Raw genomic sequence first — 17594 nt, forward strand, 5'->3', positions numbered from 1 at the left:
ATCCTGGCTCACGTCTTCAAATGCCATTTATATACTGATGATTTCCAAATGTATTTCCACAGCATAAACCTCTTCCTGAATTCACAACTAGTATCTCTAACTGCTGACTTGACAACTCTGCTTGGATGTCTAATAGGTGTCTCAAGCTTAACATGTTTCAAAGGTCAAACTGCTGACATTTTCCATAAACCATCACCTCAGCCAGACACAGTGGCTCATGCCTGTAATCCCAGCACTTTGGGAGGCCAAGGCAGGTGGATCACCTGAGGTCAGGAGTTTGAGACCAGTCTGGCCAACATGGTGAAACCCTGTCTCTACTAAAAATACAAAACTTAGCCAGGCGTGGTGGCGTGCGCCAGTAATCTCAGCTACTCAGGAGGCTGAGGCGGGAGAATCGCTTGAACCCGGGAGGCGGAGGTTGCAGTGAACCGAGATGATGCCATTACACCCCAGCCTGGGCAACAAAAGTGAAACTCCATCTCAAAAAATAAAACCCACAAAACAAAACCAGCCCCACCTGTGGTCTTCCCCATCTCTGTTAATGAATCCTTATGGTCATTCAGGTTGTTTCCCACTGATATTTTATCTTATTTTATTTGTAAGATATAAGTCTTATTGGTTCTAGGATCCAAACGTATCTATATTCTGCTCACCTCTCTCTGCCTCTACTGCTACCACCCTACTTCCAAGCCATCACTAATTTCCTACAGTTCCTCTAAGAGTTCAACTTGCTTCCACCCCTGTCAGAGAGAGCCTTTTAAAACTAAGTCAGATAATGTCACTGATCTGCGGCTTCTCATCTCATTGACTATAAAGCTAAAGTTGCTACATGATTTCTCCCCACCACTCACCTCTACCCAAGCCTCCAACCTTGTCTCTCAAAACTCTTTCCCTTGTTCACTCAGCCCCAGCCACACCAGCCTCCTTACTGGTTCCAGAGCACTCCTGCCTCCGGGATGCTGCCCATGTTGTGCCCTGTGCCTGCACTCATCCTCATGCTGGCCTCCTGGTTTTCTCCAGGTTCCTGTGTGAGGCCTTCCCTGGCTACCCCATTTAAAATAAATGACATCGCCCTCCTCCAGCACTTGGTAAATCTCTTCCTTGCTACATTTTTCTACACAGAATTTCTGAACATTTAACTTAATTTAAATTTCAGGTATGTGTTTATTTTGCATACCTTGATTTATATTTCAGGTGTGTGTTTATTTTGCATAACTCCTCCAACCCCCGCTGGAATGAAAGCTCTAGCAGGGCAGGAATTTTTGCTGTTTTGTTGGATGCTATACCCTAGGTCCTAGAACACAGGCACACAAAGAAGCTCTCAGGAAACAGCAGTTGAATAAAAAATCAACCAATAGGAAAGAAGGCAGGAAAGGCATTTCTAGCAGACAGGAACGATGGAAAGCACAAGGTCCACAGACCTGGGACTTGGAGATCTGCCCTGCCTTTCTGTGTTCTCCTCTTGAGATTATGTCATCCTCTGTAAAGCGAGGGTTACACTCTCCATGCCCTGAAGGCCCCTCCAGCACTAGTATCCCCGGACTTGGACTCTAAGCAGGGTAGAGAGGTGGCCCTGGGGTTACTGGGCCTAGGGCTCCTGGCAGAGGTAGGAGAGGTATGGGGCGAAGGAAAGGTAGCTGGAGCTGAGCATGCAAGTACTAGCCTATGAGAGGTAATGGGCTCTCTCCCCTTCCTGCCCACTCCACCCCAAGCAGGCTTTCTAGTAAAACCTGAGTGGCAGGAAAATAACTTTGCAGCTGCTCCAGCAATTTCCAGCTTACCTGTCTTCTGACTTGCAGCTGTCCTGTCATGCCCTATGGAAGCCCTGGGCTCTCTCTTACTGGGGCATACCAGGATTCAGTGTCTATCACACTCAGTGGACATCTCTGCCCCCAGTGGAGAGGGTGGCTTGGGAGCACAGGGACTTGAGCTTGATCAACGTGCTGGCTTTGGGAGCACTGGCCAGCTGCTACACTACTCTGAGCTTCAGCTCCTCCTCTGTAAAGCATAAAGGATTATTACATGAGAGTGAATGGGGGGTTGATGCACGGTGTCTAGAAAACAGCAGGTTTGGAAGACCTGTTCCCTTTGCACTTTCCTCTGCATTCTCTCCAGGGAGACTTCCCAAGCCCTGTTTCTGTTTATACCTGCATCCATGAAAAGTTAGTTGAGTGCTCACTTGGCATGGCACTGAATTGCACCCACCTCTCAGTTTCTGCACCTGTCTGTAAGGTTAGGAGTTCCCTGAGGGCAGAATCAGGATCCTCTACTACATCTAGAGCATCCTGAGATCAGGGGTTGTATCTCCCCGTCAGACAGGGAGGATAGGCCAGGGCCCTCCCCAGAACACTGGCTCAGCTGAGGTCCCAGAGACCTGCACATGCCCTGATGCTGAGCATTGGTACCTAATTTAATGTGAGACAGTAAGCAGAGGACACGTGTCTTAGGGAGGGAGAGATAGGCACTATTTTCTACTTTGGACCAGACCAACTCATCTAGTGGCCTGGAGCAGTCAGCTTTGTGACAAACTGTCCATAAATACAGACTAGTTCATGGGCGGCTCACCAGGGCCCATGCCAGGCAGGAAAATGTGGGCAGCTCACTCATGTTGGTAAAGTCACGAGCCACACACACACACACACACGCATGCACATGCTAAAACACATGCATCCGAGTGGCCTCTGCAACTGCTTTTAGGAGTAATTGTAAGAGCAATTATGCCTCTCAAGAGGCAGCTAATGCAGGATCAGGTGTCCCCCACCACTCTCTAATTAGCAAGGGAGAAAGAAGGAGTGGGGAGTGATAAATCAGGAAGCTGGGCAAAGTCCTGGAAAATCCCTGATCCCTTACATTTACTTGTCTGACATTTGAGGTCACTTTGGAGGGAGGCTTCATGGCTGGACTTGGTCCCTGTGCTCCCCTTTTGTTCTGTGACTGTCTCTTTCTCCTGTCTGAAATGTCCCTCCCCCATTCCCTGCACCCAAGGGCCCTGCCACTCCTGGCTGCCCCCAACCAAGCCGTGCTCCTCACAGCCCTGCCTTCTTCTTTTTCACACAGCCCTGTGAAGCCTTACCCCGCATGGTAATTTGCCTATCGTCTCCATTCCATGTGCTTGGCTGAAACCTACCTTCTATCTCTGACTTGATAGGCTGTGACTGTATGTACACTCCTCACTCTATTACTATATTCCTTTTTCCAGATAAAAATTGTGTTCCAAACCACTGTCTATCCTCTGCCCATGCAGATCCCAGGCCCCTCCATGTACTATCGTCCTCTAGAAATGCAAAGCCACCTTAATGTCCCCATGATTCCCACTCATGTGAGCACACTCGGTGCACATAGGCTGTCATCAAAGCACAAGACAGAGTCTCACATCCTGGGCTGAATCGTCACCTAAGGCCTAGCAGCAGCAGACTGGAAGGAGCAGCAAATGGGAAGGCAGGTGACCTGGCTCCCCTCCCCACGCTACTCCCATGCACTGTGTGACTGTGCGGCTTCGTGTTTTTCATGAGCAAAATGAGTTAGTTAAAGTTGATGAACTTTAACTAACTTACACCCTTAAAACTATCTTTATGTAGGTAACACACTGTAATCCATCAGCAAACCTTTGCAATGGCCCCCAACGATAAAATAGCCAACTTTCTGAGTACAACCTATGTGCTATGTACATATATTGCCTCTCCAGATTCTCACAGAATTCTAAGGAGTTGTTAGTATCCCCATTTTACAGACAAGGAAACTGAAATTCACAGAGGTAAGAAATGTCTTCTCCAGATAAAAAGCCATGCAGGTGCAATTCAAACCTAGGCCTGTCTGATGGCAAAGTCAGTGCCCACCATTGAACAGTAACATTCTTTCAGATTAGATTAGGCTGAAATAAGCTTAAACACCAGACCCAGCCAGGAAGTGGAGCTCCCTATTCCCAGGACCAAAGAGGGTCATCCCAAGGGCATTTTGGCTGAATGAGAGCCAGAGAAAACTGGCACTCCCTCCAGAAAACCCAGAACTGGCCATGTTGGGGTAAGTGACTGACTCACAGAGCTAGAATGTGTCTTTGAAGTCACCTAGTGCAACCTGTCACAGCCATCAGATACTCAAGCACCTAGCAAGGCAGCCTGATGGGGAGGAGAGACCCTGACCAGAGGTCAGGACACATGGGTTCCAGACCAGCTCTATCACAGCCTCGCTGTAGGCTCTTGGGCAACTCATGTTCTCTCCAGACTTCAATTCCTGTCAGAATACAGATGAGCCCCAATGGTGGGAAGTAGGCATATGTGTGTTAAGAAGCTCCTATGTATTAAGGAACACTTACATTTTAAGCTACTTGAAGGCAGGGACTGTGTGTGTTTTCTATTCATAACCCTATCTCCAGTGCCTTGCACATAGTAGAGGCTCAGTAAGTGTTAGTTGAATGGACGCATCAATTATATTAACAACTTTACCTTGTGACCTGGTATTAGGCAAAGGCATTACTTCTTTTTTTATTGAGGTACAATTCATATAACATAAAGTTACCATTTTAAAGTAAACAATTCGATGGTGTTTAGTACATTCATATATTATGCAACCACCAACCCTATGTGGTTCTATAACATTTTCATCATCCCCTTTAGCAGCTACATCCCATTCTCTCCTCCCCTCACTTCCTGACAACCATCAGTTTGCTTTCTGTTTCTATGAATTTGCGTATTGTGAATTTAAGTTATTATTATTAGTTATTATTAGATAAATAAAGAAGCTGTTATGCACCAGGCACAGTGTAAGGCATTTCCCATGCATTCTCTGAGGATTCCTCCATCTCAGACATTCTGCTGTCTTCTGGCACAGAGAATCAACTATACAAAATGTGATTTCCCCAACAATGAGCCCAAAGGGGAGGAAATTTCCTTTAGTTGGAGAAGGGGACACTGAGTGTCTCTTTTCTCTACTACTGGCAGCCTTTACGCCTCTGCTCCTCTTTCTGCCACCAAGAGCAGAGCTGACTGTCCTTCCACAGATCTCAGATCCAAGAGCAAAGGCCAGCACTGGTGACTGAGATCCAGTGATCCAACAGGCCCAGAGAGAGAAAGCTATAAGAAGATGTAAGAGAGGAAAGCAGGTCAGGACAGACAGATCCACCCAGAAGCCCAGGAAGGATGAGTCAGCCCTCTTGGCCCTTTCTTGGTCTCTTCTCCCTTCCTTGAACAGCAGACAGACACAAAAGGTGAGAGAATAGCCAAGGTCAGTCCCAGGAAGCAATGGACAAAGACGAGGAGGATTCAAAGTTTGTGGGGAAGGCCAGGCACGGTGGCTCACACCTGTAATCTCAACACTTTGGGAGGCCTAAGCAGGAGGACCATGAGGTCAGGATTTCGAGACCAGCCTGGCCAACACAGTGAAACTCCATCTCTACTAAAAATACAAAAATTTGCCTGGCATATTGGTGCATGCCTATAGTCCCAGCTACTCAGGAGACTGAAGCAGGAGAATCGCTTGAATTGGGGAGGCAGAGGTTGCAGTGAGCCAAGATTGCACAACTGCACTCAAGCCTGAGAGACAAAGCGAGACTCTGTCTCAAAAAAAAAAAAAAAATATGTGTGGAGAGGCAACTAGTGCATGTTGCAGACCGAGAGCCGCAGATGTAGGAGACAGTGCCCTGGGGAGAGGAGGAGGCCTGTGAGAGGGAGAGGAGGCTAGCAGCCTCAGAGCATGGGGCAGTGCCATACCAGGAAGCAGATGAGGCATGGCTATCCAAGACAAGAATATACGATTTTCTGGCCCAAGTCACTTTCCAGGACCATCTGCCACGACTTCTACGGCAACCTGCTAAGAGCTGTCCTCAGCATCCCTCCCCACAGGACAGTGAATCACCATGACCAATTTCTTCTGTCCCCTACAACTGAGCAACAGTTCAAATAGGTTGCCTCAGTCAGGAGAGAGACAAACCAGCCAGTTTCTGCCTCCAAATCTGAAATAGCCAGGGCATCCTTTGGCTGGGGCAGAGCTGGGGCCAAAGCTTCTCCATGTGTCATGGGATATGAGCTCATCCTCATTATGTTGGGTGGGGATTGAACAGTTACCCAGACTTGTCATGTGGACCTGGAGCTTATGAGGTCATTCAGACGGGCAGTGAAAGAACCTCCCCCATTACATGAATGCCTGTCTCCCAAATGGGCAACCTGTGGGCGGAATATGGGACTTCTCAGCCCTAGAATGCTGAGGTCTCCCCTACCCCTCCTTTGCATACATACACACACAAACACTCCCGCAGTTTTATCCACTGACCTCTTTCCCACACCCTAGCTTTGCCCAGCGGTTAAAGGCTCACACATACCATCTTCTCCTTAAGACTCTTATTATGCCGTGAGTCAGAGGGCGGGAGGCAGATCTGGCAGATACTGAGCCCTGCTAACCCATAAGACTGGTGTGACTTCCTTGATCCAAGTCTGCTGCCCTGGACTGACTGTCATGGGCTGGGAAGAGTCAGATTCCCCCCAGATGAGGTCAGCAGCAGAGCACAAGGGCATCAGTGCCGAAGTAAGGATGCTTGATTAGTTCTTTAAGGCAGAGTGGGTTGTGCTTCCTCTGCCCCAGAAAATGGCACATTCCCTGTTCTATGGGAAAAAGAATATGAGGTCCCAGGGTGGGCTCAGGGAACAGAGAGGTCATGAGGAGATGATAGCATTGCAGAAACCAAGGGTCCCTTGTGAGCCCTCCATCCGTCTTTTTAGACATGGTCCAGGAATATGACAAAATTAGCGCTTTAAACAGATTTACTTGGCGTTAAGAGAAAGGTGCCTGTCAGGAAAACTATGGGGAATCAAGACACTTCTCAAAATTAGCCCCGCTGAGTATTGTCTTTATAATTCCTTCTTTTTGGATTAGATTGTAAAAAAGAGAGTTTAAATGAATGATGTCCATATAATAAACTATTAACCAACCATTAAAAAGAAGGGGAAGAAATAAATCAGTTTCATTTCTACACATACATACAGACACACACATATAAACATTGATCAACACTAAAATGTTTAATAGTCATTATTTTCGGGTGGTAAGATTCACTGTTCTTCACCGAACACTTGTAGAGCACATATTATATGCAGTGGTTTTGATAGATTCTAGGGGCACAGTGGAAAACATACCAGGTATACCCTGCTCTTAGCTTATTTTCCAGTGGGAGAGATAGATAATAAGCAAATGAACAAATGCAAATAAAATAACTCTAGACTGTTATAAGTGAAATGAAGTACGAATCCTTTAGATATGGTACACAGAGAAGGATCTCTGACAAACCCCAACATTGACACTGAAGCTGAAAGGTATAAAAGAGCCAGAGACCTGGGGAGGTGCCTGTGGGCAGAAGGAGAGCAGGTGCCAAGCACCCAGGTGGAGAGCTCTGGGTTCATCTCAAGAACCAAAGGCCCTCAGTGAGGCAGGAATATACCCTTCAGGGAGAGATTGGCATGAATTGGGGTCCCAGAGGAAGGCAGAAGCCAGGTACCCGGGGCCTTTTAAACCACAGCAATGAGTTTGAATGTTATTTCAAGTGTGCTGGCGCACTGTTGGGACTGGGGAGAGATGTGCTCAAATCCCCACTCTGAAAGATTTCTTAAGCTATTTCTAGAGTATGGTTTAGAACAGGAAATGAATGATTTGATTCTGATCTTTATACCTTCATGCATTTAAAAAAGTACTTAAGAAAGTTGTTTGGTTTGTCATTATAAAAACAATACCTATTTTTATGTTGTGCATATTCAGTCCTGTTCCTTGCCTAGAGTGGGCCATGCTTTGGAGTTCTTGTGAGCATGGCATTCCTGAGAACTTCTCTAATTGCAGTCTCGGGCATGGAGGTTGGGCAGCAAGTGGCAGCAGCAGAGGACTCCTAGAAGTCTTCTACTTGACTCTACTTGGCCTAAAGTCAGACTCCCCCACCAAAGACAGAGTTTATTTCCACACAGAATTGAGTTAAAAATATATTCTGAGAGAGGATGGGCTGTGGCTCAAGCGAACACCCCAGAAATACCACCCCTTCATGGGAAGTGACTCTTTCTATCTTCAAAGCATATGACCCAGCCTGGACATCCCTGAAAGACACATAACTTTCCATTTCATGCCCTTGAAAGTGAATCTTTTGGCCTAATAATGAGAACAAACTCATTGTGAAAGTGGAAAAATTGAGATTTGGAGCAGAAGTTTGACTAAGGTCACAAAACAGTAGGATGCCTCACTCAGCTCCCTGCGCCCAGGTCATAAAAGCATCACAGGAATAGTTGAGCTCCCAGAATCCTCTGGCCAGGCAGGAGCTGTGTGTCCCTGGGAAATGGGGCCCTGAAGGGTTTGCTGCTTAAGATGCCTGTGGTGAGTCAGGAAGGGGCTAGAGGAAGTTGACCAACTAGAGTGGTGAAACCTGTCCATCACCTTCAACCTGGAGGGAGGCCAGGCTGGGGAATGATATAAAGAGTGCCCTGACTCCTGCTCAGCTCAGCACTCCACCAAAGCCTCTGCCTCAGCCTTACTGTGAGTCTGGTAAGTGTCGGATGGTAGAACCAGGGTTGGGACTTGGGACCTCCAACAGCATACAACGTGGGAGTGGGCAGCCTGGGTGGGGGTGGGCATTGATCTGGGGCTGGATTCAGCTGGACTTTCATTCTAGGGGGTCTCAGGTCAGCGTACTGAGAGAAAAGTACCTTGGCACAAAAGTGCAGAACAGAGAGTAATCATCCTATGTCCCATATTTTCTTGTGACCATATTTTTGGAGTTGTGTGTGAGAGAGAAATATGGAAGGAAGGAGGGGAGTAGCAGTCAATTTCTTTCCTAAATCTCTTGGGTTTTTGACTGACCATCATTTTGCCTTCTTTATGGAGGGAGAGGTTCAGGAAAAAGCTTCTACCTTTTGGCTATGCTGCACAGAAGGGTTGGCAGGATATGGAAACCTTTCTATTTGGAGAAACCTAGGCAGAGCTGGGGCAGGAAAACTCAACTTAGAAGTATAAGTCTTGGAAGAACAAGCTCCAATTCTCAGCAACCTCCCAGCTCCCCCAAGCCCCACCCCAGACACCAGGACTGCAGCTAAACTTCAGAAGGTCAGGAGAGAAAGGAGCCCTGGGGTTGAATAGGCCAACCTGCTGGCTTTACATAGGGGAAATCCAAGTCCCAGGAGACTAAGTGACTTGCCCAGAAACACACAGCATTCCAATGGGAGATGTAGGTCCACAGTATTTCATGTGTCTCCAGTCTGGAGCTCACACCATGACCTCCTGGATCCTCTCTGGCACAGCCTATTGGTTTTCTAGGACTTGGTGTTTTCTAAGAGACGTTTCGTTCCCTAAGGTCTTACTCCTCACTGTGACATAATCCCAGAACACATCTCTGTTCCTTGGTCAGTGGAGCGATGAGGGTGCACACAAGGACTAGACAAGAGCAGACAGTGAGCTGGCACCTGGCCCACCCTTGCAGAACAGCCCTGCAGAGAGATCTTGTTGGCTCTCACCTGGGAACAAGGAGACTCCTAGGAGGACCTTTCCCTGCTCCTCCCTATTTCCACCCTTCACTCTCTGCTGCTTTTGGGAAATGATAGTCCAGAGGTGGTAGGACAGTACCCTGCCCAAGGGAAGAGGTGATGCTAAAAAATCATGTACTTCTGCAGATTTCCAAGGTTTCATCTACTTCCTTTGCCTTCAGCCTGTGCATCAGACCTCTTCTGTCTTTCAGGTTGACAACAGCTTCTAAGATGTCCCAGCAACACACACTGCCAGTGACCCTCTCCCCTGCCCTCAGTCAGGAGCTCCTCAAGACTGTTCCTCCTCCAGTCAATACCCAGCAGGAGCAAATGAAGCAGCCAACTCCACTGCCTCCCCCGTGCCAGAAGGTGTCTGTCGAGCTCCCAGTGGAGGTCCCACTAAAGCAAGAGGAAAAGCACGTGACTATTGTAAAGGGAGTGCCTGAGCAAGAATGTGAGCAGCAGCAGCAGGAGCCACAGAAGCAGGAGCTGCAGCAACAGCACTGGGAACAGCATGAGGAACATCAGAAAGCAGAAAACCCAGAGCAGCAGCTTAAGCAGGAGAAAGCACAAAAGGATCAGCAGCTAAAGGAACAGCTGGAAGAAGAGAAGAAGCTCTTAGACAAGCAACTGGATCAAGAGCTAGTCAAGAGAGATGAGCAACTGGGAATGAAGAAAGAGCAACTGTTGGAGCTCCCAGAGCAGCAGCAGGGGCACCTGAAACACCTGGAGCAGCAGGAGGGGCAACTGGAGCTCCCAGAGCAGCAGGAGGGACAGCTGAAGCACCTGGAGCAGCAGGAGGGGCAGCTGAAGCATCTGGAACACCAGGAGGGGCAGCTGGAGCTCCCAGAGCAGCAGGAGGGACAGCTGAAGCACCTGGAGCAGCAGGAGGGGCAGCTGAAGCATCTGGAACACCAGGAGGTGCAGCTGGACCTCCCAGAGCAACAGGTGGGGCAGTTGAAGCATATGGAGCAGCAGGTGGAGCAGCTGAAGCACCTGGAGCAGCAGGAGGAGCAGCTGGAGCATCTGGAGCAGCAGAAGGGGCAGCTGGAGCATCTGGAGCAGCAGAAGGGGCAGCTGGAGCACCTGGAGCAGCAGGAGGGGCAGGTGGAGCACCTGGAGCAGCAGGAGGGGCAGCTGAAGCACCTAGAGGAGGAGAAGGGGCAGTTGAAGCATCTGGAGCAGCAGGAGGGGCAACTGGAGCTCCCAGAGCAGCAGGTGGGGCAGCTGAAGCACCTGGAGCAGCAGGAGGAGCAGCTGGAGCATCTGGAGCAGCAGAAGGGGCAGCTGGAGCAGCAAGAGGGGCAGCTGGAGCACCTGGAGCAGCAGGAGGGGCAGGTGGAGCACCTGGAGCAGCAGGAGGGGCAGCTGAAGCACCTAGAGGAGCAGAAGGGGCAGTTGAAGCATCTGGAGCAGCAGGAGGGGCAACTGGAGCTCCCAGAGCAGCAGGTGGGGCAGCCAAAGCACCTGGAGCAGAAGGAGAAGCAGCTGGAGCTCCCAGAGCAGAAAGAGGGGCAGCTGAATCACCTGGAGAAGCAGGAGGCACAGCTGGAGCTCCCAGAGCAGCAGGTGGCACAGCCAAAGCACCTGGAGCAACAGGAAAAGCATCTAGAGCACCCAGAGCAGCAGGAGGGACAACTAAAACATCTGGAGCAGCAGGAGGGGCAGCTGGAGCAGCCCATGTTTGCCCCAGCTCCAGGCCAGATCCAAGACATCCAACCAGCCCTGCCCACAAAGGGAGAAGTATTTCTTCCTGTAGAGCAGCAACAGCAGCAGAAGCAGGAGGTGCAATGGCCACTCAAACATAAATAACCACCTGCAATCCAGAGGCCCTTAGATCGTCTCATACAAGGGAAGAGAGAACCATGGGCCCCACTTATTTCGGGTCCCCTAGGTGGCCCGTCTCATCTGTGAACTTGACTCTGTCCGTCTACATGTCTCTTTAATGGGGTGGGGGTGGAAGAGAGGTAATTATTGTCCAGTGCCACCCCCAATGAGCCCAATCCCAACCTCAGGTGAGCAGAGCCTCTACTTGAGGGACTATTGTCACTATAGGAATCCTTATTTCCCCAGTGTTGAAGCTGAATCGGTGAGTGTGTACAATGATTCATAATAAATCCTGGGAGTCTTGGGATCCTACATTCTCTTTAGCCTTTTCTTCTCTCTCACCACATAAAAACCTGTGTATGGGTCAATAGCTGAAAGAGACTCCCATGGCCCATTCTTAAAGGAGGACAGATATCTTGACCCTTTGAAAATTTTGGTCCCCAAACCACTCAATAGATCCAACAGTTCCTAAAAAAGAAACAAAATCCAAATCAAACAAAAACAAAATCAGCTTCACTTAATGCACTTGAAAACAACACTTACCAGCCATGAAAAGGGGATACGTTGTTCTGGTTGCATCTCAGTCCAACACTACCTTCCACCACAACACCACACCCAACCCCTGGCAGAGCCCACTGTACACTTCTGCTCCCGACTCAGCTCCTCTCAGGAGAGGGACTGGGAAGATGCTAGGAAAGCTTGGGGGCTCCTTCTGGGTTCTAGTCTCTTCCCTGGAAACATTTCCAGGCTCTTCTGCTTGGGTTTTCTCTCTTAGAAAATCTCATGATTTCCAAAAGTCTTATGGTCTGCCTGCTTGACTGAGGAAGACTTTAGAAAAGCAATAGCAGTAGAATTGGGCAAGGTGGAGAGAAGAGGTGTTCCAGATCATCTCTGAGGGAAAGTGACAGCGTTATTAAAGGAAGTAAAGGTTGGGCCAGCAGCAGTCATGGAAGTCAAAACTACTGACTAAGCTGGAGAAATACAGACCCAGTCACTGCAGGTGTCACCCTCCTGCTACCTGGCTCCCTGACATTTCCATAGCATTTACTGCCATCAATCATATCAGGACCTGGGACTCTCCTTTCCTGGGAAAAGCACTGCCTTTAATTCTTCAAACTGCTCACTTTTAACTATTTAACCACCACATTTTAGGCAGGCTGTATCAAGCTATTCAAAGCTATTTTACTGCAGGCACACGAAGATATATCAGGGACTTCCCTACTGAAGTGTCCAGAGACGCTCAAGTTTAATCGATCTGCACAGCATGGCACTTAGCATTCCTTCCTTCCCACCCAACCCCAGCAACACTCACCATGTTTCCTCCTTAGGTGTTCTCTCATTGAGTTCAGAAAACTGCCATTGCCATGTGTGTATTCACAATCATTCCTCATTCTTCCTCTTCTTCCCTACCCCCATCAAGGATCAAGTCAAGTCGTGAAGTCGTTTCTCACCTGAACTGTTGCAACACCCTTCCAACTGGTCTTTCTTGCTCTCTATCTCCCCCCACCCTGCCATCCACTCATCACTCAGAGGACAGGGTGTTCACTTAAAATTCTAATCTAACCACATCCCTCCTTAGGTTAGCACTTGTCAGGGGTTCTCATAACTTAGACCATGAGAAGGCAGGCTCAAGTCCTCCTAACAGCAGGGTTGGGTAGGACTGGGCAGGGAGACTGGGGACAGAAGGCACAGTAATCAGAAGCACCCAGGGTGTGTCACATTTTCTTAGTTGATTTTTTAAAAATAGACATTTTTTAGGACAGCATCAGATTTGTAGAAAAGTTAAGAAAATACTAGAGTTCTCATATATTTCACACACAGTTTCCCCTATTATTAATATTTTACATGAGCAGGGTACATTTGCTACAAACTATCACAACTCAATACGATATTATTAGCTGAAGTTCCTGGTTTATTCAGATGTCCTTAGTTTCACCTAATATGTTTTCACTCTTTCAATATCCCGTCCAGCATATCATGTTGTGTGTACTTGTCTCCTTAGGCTTCTCCCTTGACAGAGTCCGTTCCTCAGACATTTTTGGTGTTGTTTTGATGACCTTGACAGTTGTGAGGGGTGCTGGTCAGAAATTTTGTAGGATATCCCTCAATTTGTATTATATTTGATGTTTTTCTCATGATTAGATTGGGGTATGGGTTTTTCAGAGGAAGACCACAGAGGTAAAGTGTTATTCACTCTTACCACATCACATAAAGTATATGTATATCAGACATGACTCATCACAGTTGCTGTTAAACTTGATCACTTAGCTGAGACAATGTGTGTCAGGTTTCTCCACTGTAAAGTTATTCTCACCCTCCCACAATGCCCCCTTCTATACTGTACTCTGGAAAGAAGTCACTATGCAAAGCTCACCATTAAAAAGTGGAGTGTAAAGTTTCCATCACTGAGGACGGAGAGTCTACGTAAGTTCATAAGTTATTTGGAATTTTGTCCCCACCCTATTTATTTATATTAGTAAGGATTCATGACTAGTTATTTTGTACTATGGGCTACAACCCAATAGTACTTTATTTATTTGTTTGTTCAAATTGTTCCACTTTAGCCATTGTGAGCTCTTTCATTGGCTCCTGTGTTCATTAAAATATACTCCCATCAATATGGGTTTTTTTATTTTATTTTATGTATGTATGTTCAATTTGTTTTGTTTTGTTTTGTTTTTGCATACTTCCTTACTTTCTGACACTACAGGATACTCCAGGCTCATCTTGTATATTTCCTGCCCCAGTCCTAGAATTAACAATTTCTTCAAGGAGTCCCATTTCATTTTATTGGAGAATGGTATTAGAAACCAAGAACTGGGAACTGGGTATGGCCATTACTCCTGGGGTATCATTTCTTTAAGCCCTCTTAACTGGCAAAGGAAGTATATATGCGTATAGTATCCTGTGTGTGTGGCATATATGTGTGTTTTCTAGTAATGGCCTGTATCTATATTAAGCTAAATAGAGTTCATACTAATGTCTCCAACTATAATTTACTACATGGATCTTCCTAGCCTCCTCCCCTTTCCTATCTGAAAATTCTCACTCCAACTGTGAGAAACCTGGCCCCCAATTGCCATCTATTTTCTTAATTATTCATTTTCCGTATTCAGAAGTGACTGTACTGTTTTAGATTCCCACTAGCAATGAGTTCTTCCTGTTGTCTGTTATTTTCACCAGCATTTGGTGTGAGCTTTTTGAATTTTAGCCATATTTATAGGTGCATAGTTATATTCCATTGTTTCAATTTACAATTTTCTTAGACATCATGTTAAGCATATACTCATATGCTTTTTGCCATCTTCATATCTTCTTTTATGAGGTGTTCAGATCTTCTGCCCATTTTTTAAATTGAGTTGTTCATTTTCTTTCTGTTGAGTTTCTAAAATTATTTTATATATTGGGATTATCAGCTATCTGTTTGGCAAATATTTTCTCCTGGCCTGCGGCTGCAGCTTGTCTTTTCGTTCTGTTAACAATGTCTTTTGCAAAGCACTTGTTTATAATTGTAATGAAGTCCAACTTATCAATTTTTTTCAAGAATCACACTGTGGTATTGTATCTAAAGACTCATCAACAAACCCAAGATCACTTACATTTTCTCCCATATTATCCTATAGAAGTTTTAATTTTACATCCTTCATTTAGGACTATGATATAATGAATTGATGGGTCTGAAATCATTATTTTGTATCTGGGTATCCAGTTGTTTCAACACACGACACCTCTCTTTGACCCCTTACTCAATCTGCCTGGTACCAAGGGTAAAAAAAAATTCTCCCAACTCGTGGTTTTTACAATGGAAAAAGATCAAGGTGAACAATCAGCTTCCCCACCGTCTTGGGTTCCCTGGCAGGAGACCTGTCCCTACTTCAACCCATGGGAAACATCATAAATGCCTGAAGGCAGACATATCCCTGAGGTCAGCCAGAACCAAAGTCGGGGGTGGGGCTACCATCCCCAGCCCTGGAAATTCTGTACTGTAGCTCTGCCAAAGGAGATGCCCAATCAGACTGGCTGTTCAGCAGCATCGCACTGTGAGAGATACATTTCCCAGGTCCCCAGGTCACAAGTTCCCATGTGTTGAAAAGATTATTTCCATAGTGCTTTTATGTTTAAAGTGGGTTTCTTCTAGGCAACATATAGTCAGATATTGGTTTTTATCTATGCTTATAATCCTTGTCATTTTACTGATATATTTAGACCATTCACATTTGAAGTGATTTGTGATATAACTGGATTATTATCTACCATGTTTGGAGCTGTTTTTTATTCATAGCACTTTTGTTCTTTTCCTGTTTTTCTGCTTTCTCTAGTTTTAATTGAGATTTTATTATTTTCATTTTATCTTCTTTGTTAGTATATAATTATATAAATAATTATGTTTACTTTTAAATATTAGTGGTTTCCCTGGAGTTTAAAATATACATTTACAACAAATATAAGTCCACTTTGAAGTAACACTATACTGCTTTACAGGTAGTGCAGATAACTCATAACTGTATTCTCAACTCTTCTTGCTGTCATTCATATCATGTATTCATTTGCTATAATTATCCAATACATTATTACTTTGAATAGCTATTAGATCAATTAAGAATAAGAAAAATAAGCATGTTATTTTACCTTTTTTGATACTCCCTCTTATTTTATAGGGATCCACATTTCTGACTCATACCATTTTCCTTCTTTTAACATTTTTAAAACTATTCCCTCCTCTTTTAACATTTATTGCAGTTATTAGAGCTTCTGGCAATGAATTCCCAGAACATCATTTGTCTGAAAAAAATATTTATTTTACCTTCAATTATTAAGGATAGTATCACTGGATATAGAAGTATAGAGTTTTTCCTTTCAACACTTTGCATATTTTATTCACTCTCTTTTTGCTTGTATGGTGTCTGACAGGAAGTCTGGTATAAATAATGCTTGCCCTTGTTTCTCTCTATGTAAGGTTTTTTATTCTGCAGAATTTTCAAGATTTTCTCTTTGCCTTTTGTTTTGTTTTGTTTTTTGTTTTTTTGTTTTTCAGTTTGAATAGAATAAGCCTAGGGGTAGATTTCTTTGTGTTCTCTGAGCCTCCTGGATCTGTTGTTTAATGTATCACTATTTTGGAAAACTCCAATTAGTACTTCAAAAATTTCATCTGCTCCATTTGCTATTTCATTTCCTCTGGTATTGCTGTTACATGTACATTACATCTTTCAAAATTGTCCTACATTCTTGGATAACTCTGCTGTTGATGTTGTTGTTGTTGTTTTTAATTCTCTTTTTCTTTTTGCGCTTCAGTTTGTGAAGTTTCTATTGACATGTCTTCAAGATCACTGATTCTTATCTCAGCTGGGTCGAGCCTACTGATTAACCCACCAAGGTATCTTCATTTCTGTTAATTTTCTTTTTTCTAGTCCTTGACTCTATCCTAGAGTTTCCATTTCTCTACTTGCATTACCCAGATATTCTTGTATGTACTGCACTTTTTCCATTACATACCTTATAATACTAATAATATTTATTTTAAACCTAGTGTCCTAGGTTTTATCTCTTTTATTATATTTGGGTGTCCCTAAGAACTCCTTAAATAGAATTTGCACAAACACAATTGATAAACTTCCTATTAGAGTGATCAAGGGAATAAAAGAAAGAACACACAAATCACCAAATCATGAATAAAAGAGGTAAGATCATTACAGATTATTTAGATATTAAAATGATAATAAAGAATGTATTCACTGAGTAGAACACAAATATCTTACCAGGACATCCTGATTACTTGATAATTTCTACTTATGATATTATAGTACACGATGTCATTAATATAGCAGATTAGCGTGATGTTTTCTGGAATGTTCAGATGATCAATGTCCTTCCATACTTACTGTGTCAGACAGCAAGAGAGTTAATACAGTTCTAAGGCAAGATCATAAATGCATATTGCTCCCCATCCTAGATGAATATACCGCTTCTTATTCTCCTGCCTCCTAGGTGTTGAACAGACTACACTCATCAGAGATATAGCTGCATATTACACACTAGAAGTTATACTGATCTGTTCTATTAAAAATTTTATATATTATAAAGGAGTTGCAGTTGAGTCTACCACTTGGTTAAGTTTGTGGAAGTCTACCACTATTGTGTTAGTCAGCATTCTCCTGAGAAACAGAACCAATACATTGTGTGTATGGGTATGTGTGTATGTATGTATGTGTGTGAGTATATGTATATATACACATTATACACACACAACTATATATATGCATACATATATAAATATATTTATTATAA

The 17594-nt window shown here is 44.9% G+C and overlaps 3 protein-coding genes across 27 annotated transcripts in view; 2 read left to right on the forward strand and 1 right to left on the reverse strand.

The window, feature by feature from the left end:
- S100A1 (S100 calcium binding protein A1) overlaps positions 1-17594 on the forward strand; it is a 1186348-nt gene that overhangs the window by 444079 nt on the left and 724675 nt on the right. The window contains exon 1 of one of the 25 annotated variants that reach the window (XM_050753868.1): positions 2037-2040. The exons of the other annotated variants lie outside the window; for them this stretch is intronic. The gene's annotated coding sequence lies outside the window, so the exon portion shown is untranslated. Of the gene's footprint in view, positions 1-2036; positions 2041-17594 lie in introns of those variants that run through there. 25 annotated transcript variants of the gene reach the window in all.
- Positions 1-17594, reverse strand: part of S100A8 (S100 calcium binding protein A8) — a 675486-nt gene that overhangs the window by 166088 nt on the left and 491804 nt on the right. The gene's annotated exons all lie outside the window — the stretch shown is intronic.
- Positions 9578-11616, forward strand: IVL (involucrin). The gene has a single exon (XM_050753779.1). The coding sequence runs from the start codon at positions 9603-9605 to the stop codon at positions 11292-11294; it is 1692 nt and encodes a 563-aa protein (XP_050609736.1). The 5' UTR covers positions 9578-9602; the 3' UTR covers positions 11295-11616.

The sequence above is a fragment of the Macaca thibetana genome, chromosome 1 (genome assembly GCF_024542745.1).
Source record: "Macaca thibetana thibetana isolate TM-01 chromosome 1, ASM2454274v1, whole genome shotgun sequence".
Classification (NCBI taxonomy): Eukaryota; Metazoa; Chordata; class Mammalia; order Primates; family Cercopithecidae; genus Macaca; species Macaca thibetana.